Raw genomic sequence first — 15,914 nt, forward strand, 5'->3', positions numbered from 1 at the left:
GTAACAAAGTCTTAGCTCTGCATGCGCGTCAAGAATTGTTATATCAGTCCTCCGAATACATATCCAGACACAGCGACGGATTGGCAGGTCAGACTTTTTTTTGCTACATTTCTACAAATGTGGACGAGCAATAATGGATATATCGAAATCCGTGCAAAATTGGGGACAGTAATGCGCGGTCCGATTTGTCTGGAGACATCGACTCGAAGGATTCAATGTATTGGTCGCCAAGGATCTGCGCCTCATCGTGAACAATCAGCAGCTTGTCGTTGTCTAGAAACTTTGGAGGGCCTTCACGCTCAACAAGACAGTCTCTGGTCGCTCGAAATTCCTTTCGGACGATAGCAATCAGTACGCTCTCCATCGGGAACATCCATTGCAGCTCGAGAAAGCGTCGGAACAAATCCTCAAAGACGTCCATGAAGATATGGGGGCAAGCCTGGAGGAGGGTCCATCTGGCCCATGTAAAAGTCTTGCTGCTGTTCAGGACCTTCAAGCAGTACTGGAGAACCAGGAGACGGGCTAGGAAGAGCAAGTATGTCATCCTCCTCGCATGGCCGTTACTGGCATTTCGATCCTGTTGGAGATTGGGGTTGACCTCCGATATAAGAGTCGATATGTCGTTCGATCCCAAACCATCCGCAGAGACATCGAAATAGAACCCCCAGCGCCTGGATCCTGTATGGACATCAAGAGATGCCTGTTAGTTGATAGAAGAGTTAAAACGCAGATATGCATACTAGGTTGTAACTGCAAACAGAAGCTTACCTAAAACACCGAAAATAGGTACGGTCTGGGGACCATATCTCTCGAGCAGCACCAAGATAGCATCTGATTTGAGACACTTCGGTGGGGCATCACCTTTTGAGAGGTCTGGTAGGTTCAAGGAGAGAAGCAAACATGGGAGCCTGTTTGGTCTTGATGAGATCCTTGAGGTGGGCAACGGTACGTGCCGCAGAGATCTCGACCTCAAATGCCCTGGATGTAGGTAGTTCGTCATTCAATGAAACAGAAGAGAATCAGCTGGTGGACCATGGTGTTCAGCGATAGAAGTTGATAGATGAGCGTTTGAGAAGGAAGAACGAAAGAGAGGATGGAGAGCTGATGGGTGAGAAAAACGCGGTGGCAAAGGCGATGAAGGATGACCATCGCGTGTAACATCCGTGCAAGTACATACATTCCTTATACACTCACGCAGAAACACCCTGTGATATGCAGCTCGGCTTCATGAGCTGCAGTAGATATACTTTAGGCTCTGCCTAGCCATTAGCGGGTTGTAGACTGTTTGCGGAACCTAGCCAACTTTAATCGTAGTTGAGGAAAAGGTCTTTGCGAAACCAATTCTCCATCTACAATACGTACAGTGCATATCTAGGTTTTTGCGCCCTGAATTTGGAATTGTGTTCCCTCAAAAACTGAAACCCCCTATTATCGCTTTTTTTACTTCGCCCAATCGATTATCTCTTCTGACCTTTATTCGCAATTGATCAGTGTCATTCGCTACTGCGTTATCTCCTCTCATTTGCAATAGTCGAAGCCAAGTAGCTATGAGAAATATGGTTTTACTATCGTCGGTGGGTCTCTACATCGATAGAAGCATCACCCACAGGTAGTCTAGAACTTGCGGTTGCATCAATGCTGTGAATATCAAGTCCCTCCTGTTTCTCACTTGAGCTTGTGCATGTGAGCGCAGGCTGCTTGAAGCGGCCTTCTTCGATTTTTTTTTTGGCTCAAAGAATGCCACAAGACGAATGCGTAGGGAATTATTCCTGTAGAGATGACGAGTGCCATATCGATCATGAGCTGCATTGTTTTTTTGGAAAAATCACCTTCATACGTGGCTTCCTTCCTAGCCCCCAGAAGGACATCGCCTTAAGCGCTAGAAATGGCTCAAACACGACGACTACATGGTTCTTTTTCGCGTTCATATAACTGTGATCCGTACTGGCGCCTCTGACGGCCGTCAGCAAAACTCAAAAGACTAACCTATCTTTTTTTTTTTCCTCTAGAAATCAAAGGTCAAAAAGTGTGAGTTTCTGCAAATGGTCCCCAAAAGGCTTGGCCCCCAAAAGGCTTGGCCCCCAAAAGACTTGGTCCCATATGTGTGGAAAGGAAAGCGCGGATTCTGGGGACAAGGGGGATATATAGCTTGTCGCGTTCGCTTCACTCAGTCCCTTGGAGTATCCTCCATTATCGTCCGCCGCTCTCGCTTCGTTGCCTTGCCCGCGCAGTCTTCACATCTTACCGCCGTCCCTATTCCCTGTTCGTCTTGTCTCGACTTATCAATCCATCTTTTCTGCATACCCCTTTAATCTCTTTTCGATACATATTTGTTGGCATAAAGTGCAGTAAGGCCAGATCATGTACAGTTATCTAATCTTCTTCGTAGATATCCATCATGCCATGCCATGCAATATACGAGATGCCTGATACGATGCACATACACAAATGAAATAAATGAGAGTGTGCACGTATGAATGAGCGTGTGTGCAAATTGTATCGTACAGATCTATGTTACATATCCATCCTCAAAGCGAAGGCCCCCTCCTCCATCCTATTCTTCTTCCTCCTCGTCTCTAGACTCCCTCATTCGCGGACATTGCGTGTACTTCTTCTTTTCGGTCTTTGTTTCCTCCATCGGATCAACATCCTCGACCCCAGCATATCCGTCCTGGTTATAATACATATTGTTGTTACAAAAGCTAATCCTCCTTTTCGGCTCTGCAGACGACCTGTCCTGAGTTGATTCTGACACTGCTGTCTGTAGTGTCGATGGTGGAGGTGTTGACGATGGCTTGATCTCAGGGAAGGCCAGGTCCAGGATCGAATCGACCACACCATCATCATCATCCTCCTCTACCTCGTCCTCATCTTCTTCCATATCTGAGCAGCAGGAATCCGAATCACTCCCGCTGTCGTCGTCGTTCTCATCATCGTCCTCGTCATCCGCACTCTCAGAATCATCCTCCTCGTCCTCGAGCCAGGCCACGAATTTCGAGTTCTACAGGAATACAAAGTGTCATTGCAAGGTCAGTCGCAGTCGCAATATATGGATCGAGTAATAGGCGCTCGATAGGAAGCACAAAGAAAAAAAGAAAAGAAAAAGAAAAAAGAAAAAGAAAAAAGCTTCAACTTACCAAACTACGCAGATTGTTGCCGCCGTGGCCAAAAACACCCTGAGGCTCCTCAAGACTATGCCACCATTCCAACACAGCCTCAGCTTCAACCACATCGTATTTGTAAAGCGCCACCAGCACCGCATTGTGGTTCTTCAGCGATTGAGGATCCGCTCTGGCGCATTCTCCCAGTTTGTCAAGCAACACTCTCTGTTCCGAGAGCGTTGTGACAAACTGTAAGAGTAATGGTCCAAAGAACGACTCGACCTGCCTCTCGACCGCCACCTTGGGACTCACGCGCTCGCCCGTCTCCTTGCTGATAATCACGGTCTCATGGCCCCAACCGCCAGCGAAAGGACCACCAGTCGCAACGCGCTCTGCCTCCCACCATCTCGACACCTCCTTCGCAATGACATCCGCAGTCTGCTCAGGACGCGCATCAAACTTCAAGACGAGCTCTTCCAGTTGCAGTTGTGTCTGTGCAACAGTGAACTTGGACTGTGTCGCCTGCAACATTGCCTTCTGAGCCATCGATTCGAAGGTCTCGGTCGCGTCCGCTGGAGGGTCGTTCATTTCGTCTTCGGATGAGCGGGATTGTTGACGCTGGAGGATGATCTCCATCATGGTGCACGGCGCATCTTCGTACTCTTTATCGCTATCATCGTCATCGCTTTGCTCTGTATAGTCCTCCATCTGCTCAGATTCCTCTTCCGCTAGAGCTGGATGCAAGTTGTCTGAAGACACGCTAGATCGGCAAGAAGCAGTCGGAGTCAGGGTTTTGGGAGTTCGTATCAATGAAAACGATACTCCGCTGTCGATTTCGTCATCGTCGTCATCATCGCCGCTCAAGTCGTCGTCCTCATCGTTCTCATCCTCCTCATTTTCATTGAGAGCCATAGCGCCGGAACCAGATGTCGCCAACAGAGTCGAATCGGTTTGCCTGGTCGAGGCCGCGTACGAGTGTGAGGCCAAGAACTCTTCTGAATCGTCCTGACTATCAACAAGATTCACATTGGCGTGGTGGTGAAGAATTAGCCCTCCGAGTTCAGAGAATCCGCCTGAAAGCGAAAACGCGCTGCTGTCGTAACCGATCTTGTAGCCTGCGGATGATCCATTGCTGTTCTTTGAAGAGGAAGCCCTGGCGGAGGCGAGCTGATCTTTTAACTCCTGCATCTCCGCTGTCATCTGTTCCAGCTCTCCTTTGAGGTTCAGTACTTTGATTTCCTCCGTCTCGAGTTTCTGGTTCAGCTCCTTCTTGATATTGAGGTAGATCTGGTCCATCGTCGACCGCCTCTGACGCTCCAATGCCAGATCCGACTTGACCTGGGCTACCGTCGACTTGAGTGCTGCATTCTTTGTGCGGAGACGATTGACCTGGCGCCTTAGTCGTGACTTGCGCTCCAGCTTGAATAAAGACCCGTTCTCTGGTCGGAGGGCTGCTTGGGCCGACAGAGGGTACTTGGCTGTCCCTGCTGCAGTCATCGGAGAGTCCGAGTCAGAGGCATCGTTCAAGCTGCGTTGGAGATCCATCTCGTCGCCATCAAAGGTCTCGTTGTTAGTACTATCAACACTCGTGCCCATAGGCGAGGACAGATCGTCGACTCTGTCCTCATCTGAAGATCTACAGAAGAGTAATGCGTTCTATAACGATTAGATAGACTAGTCTCATTAACATCCGACTCATACAAGATTGCTTTCAACTTACCCATGAGGTACGATCGACGAGCGATAATGGATCGGCTTATCTACAGGGTATACAGGATGTGTAGGATGCACGCTGACGTCAAGCAGCGTAGCACCAGCACATTCTCCTGTTTTGGGTCCTGGATTTGCCACAGTAGATGACGAGACATCGAGGGGCACGGACGCATCTTTCGATCGAAAAAATGACGACAGGACAGACCGGGGGGAGGACATGGCGGGCGAAGTTGAATTAGCAGCAGAGGCTACCGCGGCTGCAAAGGAAACCAGGGCAGTGTCCGCTGTACGCGAGAGGTGTGCACTGTGCGATGATAAGACGGACGGATTGCATGGTGTTAATTGTGCTTGCGAGGGAGAAGGTGGACAAAATCTTTTGGATAAAACTTGGATGGTATCGGCTGGATCCAGAATCGGTGAGGAACGACGGTTCCCTGCGTCCTTGTAGCTAGCACTAGTCTGCCGGTCATTCGACGAAGGCGAGGTGCGCTTCTGTGGCGAGACTGTCTGGTCCTGGGCCTGGGTCTGGGTCTGACTCTGACTCTGGACAAGAGAGAGCGCGTGCCCGTGTTCGAGTCCAATTGTATCATGCTCAAAGGACGCCTCGTAGGAGTGGTGATGCTGATGGTGCTGGTGAAACTGCTGCCAATGCGTGGCGCCATGGCTGCTATGTCTCCGCCTGCTACTGCTGTAGGACTGGGCTAGGGTTGTACGTGACAGAGGGGGATAGTGAAGCGAGTTGCTGATGCGATCGCACTGAGATTGGAACGCGGGCGAATTGGAGAGCATGCTGGAGTTGGACTGGGAGGTACCCTGGTGTGAGGAAGAGAGAATCAGGACGGGGCCCTTACCACTGGGCGCAGCTGAGGTACCGCCCTTCATCTTTTTCCGTTTGGAGTGCGAGCAGGGCGCCGACCAGGACGAGCCTGCGGAGGGCGACGAAGGCGCGGAAGAGGGCGAGGAGTGGCGGTGGTAGCCGCTGTTGCTGTTGCTGTTGCTGTTGCTGTTGCTGTCGGATCCTTTGGCGCACAGTACGACCTGGAAGGAAGACTGGCCAGCGAACTTTGAGTTGTTGTTGATGCTGTAGAGTGAGCACATTCAGGATGTGATGCAAGGGAGGAGAGTGGGGAGGAGAGGAATGGGGCGGAGTGGAGCGGATGTGAGTATGATGAAGTAATTGTGCGAAGAGGGTGAGGTGTGGGAAGGGAGAGGTACGGAAGTGTGAGATGTGGAAGCGTGGAGGAGTGGGGTGTGGAAGCGTGGAGGAGTGGGTGTGCGTGGCAATCAATGGGGCTGCGTCCGTGGGCTGGAGTTGAGGCGATGGATTAAGAGGGGATTGGAGGGATTAGAGAAATCTAGAATGAATGGATTGAGGATCATGCCCATCAGCATCACACTCAGCGACGGAAGTCAAGTCCACTGACTGGCGGAGAATGTGGGGACGGGGGGAGATAACAGCTCCAGCAGGAGCGGAGAACAAATAATAATAAGAAAAAAAGGGCGATAGCATTTACTGTACTTCAGGTTCGAGGGGTTGCGGTCTCAGCTCTGACTCAGCGCTTTCTCAGTCCAGAGCCGGGCCCAAGGGGGAGGAAGAGCCGGATCGGGGGAAGGCACCCATCCCCATTGGTGTCCATCCTCTCTCTCCACAGATCGAGAGTACGATGTATTACGATATCCATGTGCAGCGCTGTACGAATAAGCGGACAAAGAAACGGCGATGATGATCGCTATCTCTTTGCAGGGTGCGTTGGCAAACTGCGCGTGTACGCATGTGTCTTTGTGTCTTTGGCAAGGACCATCTGAGTCATGGTCTTTTTACTCGTGAGAAATAGACTTATCTCAGCCAATCATCGAGCTCGGTTGTGTAAGAGTGCCTGAGAAAAAAATGCGTTCAAAGTTCAACTCTGATGGAAGGCCGTGTTTCTTGACAGACTATAATACTACATGTTTTCACTGAACTCACGTCTAACTTCCGCTGCTGTTGCTGCTGTTGCTGCTGTTGCTGCTACTCGAACTGTCAGATGGCCACGAAAAGACGTCCATCATCGACATAGACTCGTGGCCAACGTCCGCAAAGGACATGTATCGCACTGGGCACGCTGGCTTGATCAAATACTGTAGCTGCTGGCCGTCTTTCTGCTCACCTCCCAGATACGTCTGCTGTTGCCATTGTGCTAATTCACCGCTACTCTCGCCTAGGGACATCACACCCATCGTCGAATCCGAATCTGCCTCCTTGGCCGCGATCAACTGTGCGGCAAATCCCTCCAAGGGCGTTACCCAAGAAGGACTAATGCTCGCATTCGAGTTGTATTCTGAATACAGATGCGAGAGGATCGCGTTCGGATCATCATTCGACGTCATTACTGTTGCCTCGATGGGCAGTGGTGGTAGGTCTTTGTCCAATGCACCCTGGTACTCTTCTTTCCTCAGCCCACTGTTATTACCATGCGTCGGGGATGCCTTGCCGTAAAATTGCTGTTGGATTTTGCTCAATGACACTCCTTGGCCTGCTGTACCAAGCTGGGTGGCACGTTGTGATGGTGGACCGATCTGACCCATGACTGTGCTGGGATCATTGTATCGATGAGTCGTCCAATGGTTGACGGGATCAACTAGGGTTGCGGAACTGGCGCTGGCACTGTCGGGAAGACCATACAATGACGATGATCCAGGTAATGGATCGACCAGAGTCGCAGAGCTGACATTTGCGCTGTCGGAGAGACCATACATCAGAGATGATCCCTGTACCTGAGTGACAGCTGCTGAGAAGGCTGTGAATGGAAGGACTGGATACATCGACGAAAGTTGTTCCTGTTGTTCCTGTTGTTCCTGTTGCTGCCGCTGCTGTTGAAGAAGCAGTCGCTGCTTCTCGTTTTCCTGCCAAGCTAGATAGAGTCCTTGCTCGATCAAGGAGAATCCCATCACAGGCATTGGCACGTTGGGGGAACTAGACGATCCGAGCTCCTGGAACGCCATCAAAGGCGCTGTCTTTCTCGTGTAACTCGAAAGGTCGACAGAGTACGACTGGGAGCCACCACAGGTTTCTCCTCTAACTCCTCGTGATCGTCTGCGATGAACAAAGCCGTCCCCGTCGCCTTTAGAAGCGCTCGACGCAAATGTTACGTTGCACCGCCCAGGATAGGACCAGTCCTCATTCTCTCGCGCCTTCTTGTGCCCGAAGGAAGGATGTGTGCTGGTCATCTTTGTCCTCTTGCTGCTTGCGACCGAGTTCGAGTTCGAAAGTGCCTTAGCGTATCGTCTCTCAGACCTTTGTCGCGGCTGCATAACGCCGTCCGCATAGGCGCGCCCTAAAAGGTCTCCATCACCTCCGTCAAAGTCGCAGTCGCTATCGTCAACTTCAGACTCATTCTTGGGGCCTTCCCCGTCTTGGCGACGGATATAATCGACTGAGCCCATAGAGCCATCGGCTGCCTGCAAAATCTTCTTATGCGGTGCATACTTGTAACCAGGATTGTTTCTCAAGTGTTCTTCTTTGCCTTTCTTGGCCATCTGCCGGTACCAGGTCTTGACAGACTCCGCCTCTGCACTCCAGCGTTCAGCTGCAATTTTGGAGATGATTCTATTGTTTATCATACCGAGCTCAACCATGATCATGGGAAGAACCTTGGATCGGTAGAGCATGAAACAGTTCTTGGGTCTCGGTACGTGTAATGCGTGCTTCTTGGCTTTGCGTCGTTTTTGGTGCAATGCGGAAGCACTAGGTGGGAAATAAACGGAAGACATAGGCGATTTCGTGGTTGCCTTCGTAGAGATCGTTGGTGAGATAGCAGAAGTCCCATCAGAAGCTGTGAAGGGAGAGGATGAGGCTGTGTTTGAGGTGCCGTCATTGCTTTTGTAGACTCCGGCAGTCAGTGGAGGGAAGCAACAAGTGGATACTGAACTAGAGGCCGACGAGAGAGTGAGATCAGAAAAATGGCTGGCGACAATTGAAGTTGCACTTGATACGCATTGTTGGCGATCTTTGTTGTGGTTAAGATCGCCCGGTTGAGGCGGAGAAGGAGAAAACGGGAGGAAGGACTTCATGGCTCTGGTGACACGACCGTACAGACGATTTGCGCTTAAATTCGAGTACTTGTTCTCTGAATTCAGCAGGCTGGCTAGAGGTGTATTTCCCTGGTTGAGGGGGTCGTTACCCTTGCTGCTCTTCATAGTCGACCGGGACAGCAACTGCACAAACGTTGTAGCATCAAGGGCGGAGGATACATGGTCTGTCATTTGCGAATCCAATGGAACTATCGTTTCCGCATTGATCACATCTTTGATGTGGAAGGAATGTTCCTCGGCTCTGCCGTCAATTGTTATGTGGAGTTTTGTCGGATCAGTGTTCTGTTTGGGCTGCCATTGCTGCTCCTGAATGGTGTAACTTCCGCTTGCGCTCAGGTTCTCCCTTTCAAACTCGGCTCTATCCATGGCGCGTAGTGTTTGAGTAGCGAAACGGCCGCTTGATCGATTTGCTGATACCGAAGAGTGGGCAAAGTACGTAGAGTGTAGCGGTGGAGTAGATTGGCGAGAAGATTTACGGAGATAAGGTGTAAGAAAGGTGGTGTCAAAGAACGAGACAGCGAAGAAGCGCTAACTTGCGTTTGAGTGCCGACAAACAGTATGCAAACACAAGTAAGGAAGATATGCAGCTTGGTGAAGAGGTAGCGATGACAGCTGCCAACAAAAGTGAAGAGGTATAAGAGGCAGGAGAAGCAAAGATAGAATCGAGTACTGTGGAATAATCACACCGGAGCAAGCGAGCACGACTGACCAGCCTATCGCACTCCTCTAACGGGGTCATGAACATATTAATAGGCCCTCATTGTTCGAGCAGAGAGCATCCATGTGCAGGAAACCTGACTTGCCTCATGTCCCTCTCATTTCCGGGACTCGGAGTAGTGCAGAAACTGAGCCATCTACTAGTGTCCTGGTGTGGAGGCTAAAAATGTGGTCCAACGCCCTGTATTGCAGATCAAAAAAAAAAAAAAAAAAAAAAAAAATATGGTGCACTTTGTCTCTCGCGAGTCGCCCCTCAAAGAATATGAAACGAGCAACAGGACTGCCGGACTAGAGCCGGTGGGAACCACATGCGTGCGTAGCCGCAGTGCCGCAGAGAAGACTGAGCTGGAGAGTCTGAATCCGAGAGGAGGATGTTTGTACGAAGCGGAAGGGATATGGGCGGGTGGTCTCGAGACACAGGAGTGGTACGTTCCCGAGGCATCCGCGATCAGTGGCGACCACATGTAGTAGCTATGCGCATTACCTCCGCAATAAGAAGTGTGTATGTACACTCTTTGATCGGTGCGCCTGCAGGAGTTGACACCGGCTCATGCGAAAATATGTGTGATTCTGTTACGCGTCAGTCTTCATGCTTAATGCAGAACTGGGGGCAATGGCCCAGCATTCAGTCCTATCCATTCGGCCGCTGACTTTGAATGGAAAAAAGGTATGCTCGATACAGACGTAGACTGAGCAAAAGACGAGGGCAAGTGTCCGCGGGGGAACGTTACGCAACTTTATTCCCATACACCCATAAAAACCTTGATATGGATCTATGGTCTCCACTCGACATTCCTTAGGAAGTGTATGAGGCAACCAAGGACCGAAGACCAAACCTCCGTTTCTCACCTCCAAAGCCCAGCATCAAAACACACTCGCATCACAGCCTCATTTCCTCAAAGCCTAGCTCCTGAGCGGCATAGTGTTTCGTCACCCACTTGGCTGCATTTACTTGTAAAGTTCGTGCCATGAACCAGTGGAGGACTACAATGGGCTGAGGAAATGTTTCAAAGGCGAAGCGGTGTGCGATTATGAGGGCGCAGATGCAGCGGGTTACGGGCGAGCGTAAATAAAAGGAACGTGTCTGAGCATATAGTGGGCTGCGGTAGACTAGACTGCAATGCAATGCCGAAAGCAGCACAGCGACTTGATGAAGCCGAATCAAGGACACACAGAGAAAGGACTTCCGCGGAGGAAAGACTTACTGCACGGCGCGATTAAACCGTGGCTGTATACTGTAGTTATAACCGCAGAAATAACCGGTTCTCTGTTACGCCCTCATAATTGATATTGCTCCATACCAGGCTATGGATCTATGGATGCTTGATGGCATGTCATTTCATATTCATTTCCGTGTTCTGTGTATGGATGTAGCGCTGTGTGCTTCGCCCGCGGGGTCCGTCGAGGCAACCAATGATGGTGATGTTGGGGAAGGAAGCTAATAACGATAAAGGGCGCGCAGGCCTCGAGCTTCTTCCCGACGGCTGATGCTGGTGGTCGAGCTTCAGTTGCTGTCCAGAATGGTCGCTGCGCCGGGTGCAAGCATGCCGATGCATGATACATGGGCAGGGAACTAGTAAGGAAGGAGCGGCTGCCCCCCCCCCCCACTGGTCTGACCCAGCCAATTGAGAGCACTTGCTCCCCTCCCATTCCTGTTCCTGCACCGCATTCCACCGCACTGCGTGCTGCTGCCAAAAAACCCCTTCTCTCGCCCTCTTCCCCACCCTCTCCTTCTCTCCCTCCCGCCCGCTGCGATCCGCTCGACCATCTCTCGCCATCCCATCCCATCCCATCGCCATCGTCGATCCGTCTTCATCCCCCTCCTCGCACCGCATGAAGATCAGTCCTTGACACTGTTCATATAGAAGAATATAATATCGCCGTACTCGCATCTCGCAAGAACCGTTGCTGGATCGTCCTCCTCCCTATCTCTCCACACGGCTCCCCTTACTGCACTGTCCAGACAGCCTCGCGACATCATGACAGAGTCTTTCGAAGAGCCCTTCCCCCAGAACCAAGAGGCAGCCAAGCGGTTCAAAGGGGGTCAGAAAAGGAAGCAGCCCGGAACAGCGGCAGCATTCTCTGTTGCTGCATCCTCCATGTCACCCCCTCCAACGCAGTTGCATATGCCCTATTACACCCAAGCTGCCAGCGCCTCCGGCAATGCCGGCTTCAATACCCATGCCATCACTGATAGTGATATCAATACCCAAGGCAATGGAGTGATGACTGGCAATAGGAATACCTCATCAGGACTGGTCTATCAACAGCCCATTTCACTGCAACACCAACAACTGCCAACACAGTATCTTCCTCTCAACCACACACCATTCGCGAGCAGCTCACCCGATGTCAATGGACATGGTCGGGAGGACCATGTGAATGCTAGTGCTCACAGCTACACAAGCAACCATTCAGGTGCACATGCCTTTAACAGCACCTCAAACAGGACAGGTTCCTCAGAGGTAAGCTCACACCATGTATATATCGTATGCCATGCTCCTTGTTGAAGCCAACAATCAATTCTCTAAGAGCTGTTGCGTGTTTATCTAGGGCATCGCCAATGGATCAATATCGCCCTCCAACATTACAACAGCGGACGACATGGATGCCCTCACCACCATGCTTTCTGAGACGACCTTGAGCAGCATGGCTTACTACGGTCCCAGCGCAGCAACCATTGCAAGCGACTTTGACGACGAAGACCTCTGGGGACCACAGATTCGGTCTACTAATACCGAGGATGTGACCGTCCCAGTCGAGATGCAAATCCTGCCGGATCTTGCCACGCGCCAACATCTCACAGATCTCTACTACAAGGTTAGCAGTACAGCCCAAACCATCTTGTATTTCCACTGGGATATGCAGCTGATCCCGAACCTGTTGTGTTTGAATTGTGCTGTCTAGAACCACTTTATTCTTTTACCAATGGTGCAGCGGGAGGTGCTTCGGGTGTGCGAGGAAAACATTCATGTCCCTCACTGTCTGCTATTGTGCAACGCTGTGTACTATTGCGGATCAATGTTTTCCAGCAACACCATGCCCTTGCGAAAGGACTCGGGAGACGAAGGCACAGTTGGAGAAGACTTTTTTCAGCGTGGCCAAGGTAAGCGATTGCCCATTATAAGCAGAATAGCTTTTTATAAGCGCACTTGGCCGATTCCCGCATTTCCGTACATAATTCGTTATGCTGACTTGTATTTTGTATTGCTCATTATGGTATTACAGCACTGCTGGATAAAAAGTACTTGACAACGCATCTCTGCACCATCCAGTCGTTACTGCTTTTCGCCATCGGACACAAATCTCCTGCCCAACGTTCAGGATTTATCAGCCAGGCCGTTACCATGGCTCTGGATATGGGCCTGCACACGAAGCTGGACAGGAGCGTTCATCGGTTCATACGAGCGTACAGAGCACGTGTCTTCTGGTGTTTGCTCATCTTCGACTCAACCTCTTCTGCCATCGGAGGAAAGCCAACGCTGATCAACGACGAGGAAATCAGTGTCGAGATGGTCGAGGTCGGTGACCTCGGTCCTGAATCAGAGACCTTCTCAGACCAGTATTTGGTTCACTGTATCCGCGGCTGGCTGATCTGCCGTAGGATTCGCAAGAACTCGAAACTTGTTTCCCGACGTCCACCACCCTCCCAGGACGTCCTTCTGGATAACCTGGATCGTTTGGACAAGGAGCTGGTTGACTGGCAGGAGAATTTGCCCCCAGTGTTTGATCTCGTACCCACCAAAGGATCTATTAATTCAGATATCAAGACTATGGCCGCAGGTGCTCAGCTATTGTGCTATGCCCTCATCATCCTACTCCACCACCCATATCTTCCTAACCCCAAAAGTCCCGAGGCATTCCAGTCGCCTCGTGAGGGGGGCACACCGGACTCTCAGGGCTATTGCACACAAGCTGCAAAGGAGATCACAAAAATTGCAGGCATCTTACTCAAGGAGGCACCACGAACATTCGAACAGAACACACCAACCCGATACGCACTCAATTTTGCGATCCGCATTCATCTTCGAAACGCAAAATGCACAGTGGACCCGACGCTAGCTAAGGAGTCACGGCGGGATCTGCAAAAATCTATGGACTATGTGGAGCAGGTCGAGAACTTGCAGTTCTTCAGAATTAACCGGTCTAAGAAGTCGGACGTCGCAGACCTACTTGCATCATGCAGGGCAGCACTGGCGCAACAGAAGTCGAGCTTGGAGATGGCCAAGGAAGCAGCAGCTGTGAAGCATCGGCAAATGGTGCAGGCGAAGCTCTCTGCAAAGGAGCAGTTGCGCCATCTGCAACAGCAGCAGCAGCAGAACGTGACTCCTCAGCAGACCCAGCAGTCGATTTCGCCCCAATCGCAACCTCAGGTCATATGGCAGCAGCATCAGCATCAGCAGCAAATTTACCTGCAACAGCAACAGCAACAGCATCAGCAACAGCAACAGCATCAGCAACAGCAACAGCATCAGCAACAGCAGCAACAACAGCAATTACATCAGCAGCATCTTCAACAACTTGCCCATGAGAAGCAGGTGAAGCAAAGCTTTTTGTTGCAGCAACAGCAGCAGCTTCAGATGTTGCGTCAACAGCATCAGCGCCAACAAATGCTTCAGCATCAACAGCAGCAAGAGCAGGCACAACAAAATCTGCAGTTGCAGCAACAACAGCGCGCTCAGTTGTATGCTCAGGAACAAGGACGACTTCAACAGCAGACTGCCCCGAATCCTTCTCCCCAGAACTCTATCCTCTTTCAAGGACAATCTGCGTTCGTGCATCCGTCTGTCATACCCAGTCAGCCGCTTGCGCAGAACACGCAACAGCGAGCTCAGTTCAATACGACTGCTGAACAGCCGGATCAGTTACAGCAACAGACAATGCTCGATGTTTCGTGGATGCCTGGCAACAACTCGAGCGCACCATCTTTGGAGAGCATCAGTCAGGATATTCTATTCGACGGTTACCTCAATGGAATTCAGGGATCTGGCGAGGACATCATTGATATCCAGTCCATGACCTTTGACCCGCGACAGGAAGCCCTCTTTTCGAACGCGGCTTCAAGTGCATACAGTAATCCTGAATCTCATCAGTCTGCGATTCCGGAGTCCTCGTCTTCCACACCATTGGCAGTAAGTTTAACAACCAACGAACTGGCAGACGATGTCTTCCTGATCTCACCTCCCAGAGGTCAAGTGTCCCTGCCATCGCCTGCAGCGTCCCTGTCGTCAAAACCAATGCCCAACCAGTTCTCGTCCAAGTCACACGATGACCCAACCCTTTCGCCGCAGTCTTCTTCGACCGTGGTCTCGCCGTTGCTGCACTCGATGCAGATGCAAAGGCAAGGGCAACAGTCGTTTCAATCTGTGAACGATCATAATAGCACCAGCAATGGCGGCTTCAATTACGGCAACCCTGCGATGCAGACCCCCGAGTCATCGCCCTCAGTAGTGAGCTCTCCGGGGTCGACACAGATGTCTGAAGAGGCCGTTCTTCAGTCATTCACGGGCCAGATGATTCACGATACCTTCTACATGCATGTCAATCTGCCGGCGGAGCATCCACGAAACGATCCCACGTCGTTCGTATACCTACCAAGCGAGCTCGAGTATGGTGACACCGCTGCACTTTCACCCACAGCCTCAGGCTGTGGAGGAAGCACCAATTCGTCAGAAGTTGATGCCATGTCGCCACGGCCGTATTAAGCATTACTTTAGTCGTCGTTAAATTTTTCATCACTCTAATCTCAATCAATATAGTGCTGCATATGATGTCATGGGTCGTGGACGCGTGCGAAGCTGTTGGGGAAAAGTAGCTCTGATGGGCACCTCAAATCACCACTTGCTCACCAAGTACGGTGATTGGGATGGGTCTCTCTCACTAAGGGTAACAAACTGCTGAAGCTGATAAAATCAGAGTGGAACTATAAAACTTAAGGGATTGCAAATGAGGCGCCGTGGAAAAGGCCGATGGATGACAAAAGCCCCTGATACTGGAATGATCCATGGAGGATGGCGGCATTGTGGATGCCACGAGAACTGTATCAATCAATACAAGGCCATATACAGCCTGAACAGCTCTGGGATTTGTCCGCCAAATATAAGACATGACGAAGGAAAGCAGGGACATGGCCAACGACCATGTATGCTCCAGCCGAGTCTACGGAACGCTGCCCCTCCAGTCGTCCATGCGAGAGTTTCCCCAGTCCAAAATGACCAGGGTTTAAAGATCGAATTATTTGATCAATGAGTGCTTGATAACGTGAGATCCTTGGCGCCATGGGTCCACAGCGTCCACTCGAGAGATTGAATA

The 15,914-nt window shown here is 50.9% G+C and overlaps 5 protein-coding genes across 5 annotated transcripts; 2 read left to right on the forward strand and 3 right to left on the reverse strand.

The window, feature by feature from the left end:
* Window positions 1-2,554: 2,554 nt before the first annotated feature.
* Window positions 2,555-5,912, reverse strand: BC939DRAFT_478507 (uncharacterized protein; the record flags this gene model as incomplete). Its single annotated transcript, XM_051558773.1, has 3 exons — window positions 2,555-3,001; window positions 3,138-4,737; window positions 4,822-5,912. 3 exons carry the CDS (start codon window positions 5,910-5,912, stop codon window positions 2,555-2,557), a joined length of 3,138 nt encoding a protein of 1,045 aa, XP_051410586.1.
* Window positions 5,913-6,689: 777 nt separating this feature from the next.
* BC939DRAFT_456368 (uncharacterized protein) lies at window positions 6,690-7,643 on the reverse strand. Its single transcript, XM_051556321.1, has one exon. The coding sequence runs from the start codon at window positions 7,614-7,616 to the stop codon at window positions 6,783-6,785; it is 834 nt and encodes a 277-aa protein (XP_051410587.1). The 5' UTR covers window positions 7,617-7,643; the 3' UTR covers window positions 6,690-6,782.
* A 621-nt stretch (window positions 7,644-8,264) lies between these two features.
* BC939DRAFT_398925 (high mobility group box domain-containing protein) lies at window positions 8,265-8,564 on the reverse strand (the record flags this gene model as incomplete). The annotated part of the gene is made up of 1 exon (XM_051552448.1): window positions 8,265-8,564. A coding segment is annotated over one exon (300 nt), but the record flags the coding sequence as incomplete, so codon positions are not given.
* Window positions 8,565-11,208: 2,644 nt separating this feature from the next.
* Window positions 11,209-12,797, forward strand: BC939DRAFT_211697 (uncharacterized protein). The gene is made up of 2 exons (XM_051550711.1): window positions 11,209-12,067; window positions 12,156-12,797. The coding sequence occupies exons 1-2, from the start codon at window positions 11,582-11,584 to the stop codon at window positions 12,507-12,509; spliced, it is 840 nt and encodes a 279-aa protein (XP_051410589.1). The 5' UTR covers window positions 11,209-11,581; the 3' UTR covers window positions 12,510-12,797.
* BC939DRAFT_211694 (uncharacterized protein) lies at window positions 12,389-15,375 on the forward strand. The gene is made up of 2 exons (XM_051550710.1): window positions 12,389-12,708; window positions 12,831-15,375. Exons 1-2 carry the CDS (start codon window positions 12,531-12,533, stop codon window positions 15,305-15,307), a joined length of 2,655 nt encoding a protein of 884 aa, XP_051410590.1. The 5' UTR covers window positions 12,389-12,530; the 3' UTR covers window positions 15,308-15,375.
* Window positions 15,376-15,914: the final 539 nt, after the last annotated feature.

The sequence above is a fragment of the Gamsiella multidivaricata genome, assembly GCF_025024155.1.
Source record: "Gamsiella multidivaricata strain RSA 2152 chromosome Unknown BC939scaffold_47, whole genome shotgun sequence".
NCBI lineage: Eukaryota > Fungi > Mortierellomycota > Mortierellomycetes > Mortierellales > Mortierellaceae > Gamsiella > Gamsiella multidivaricata.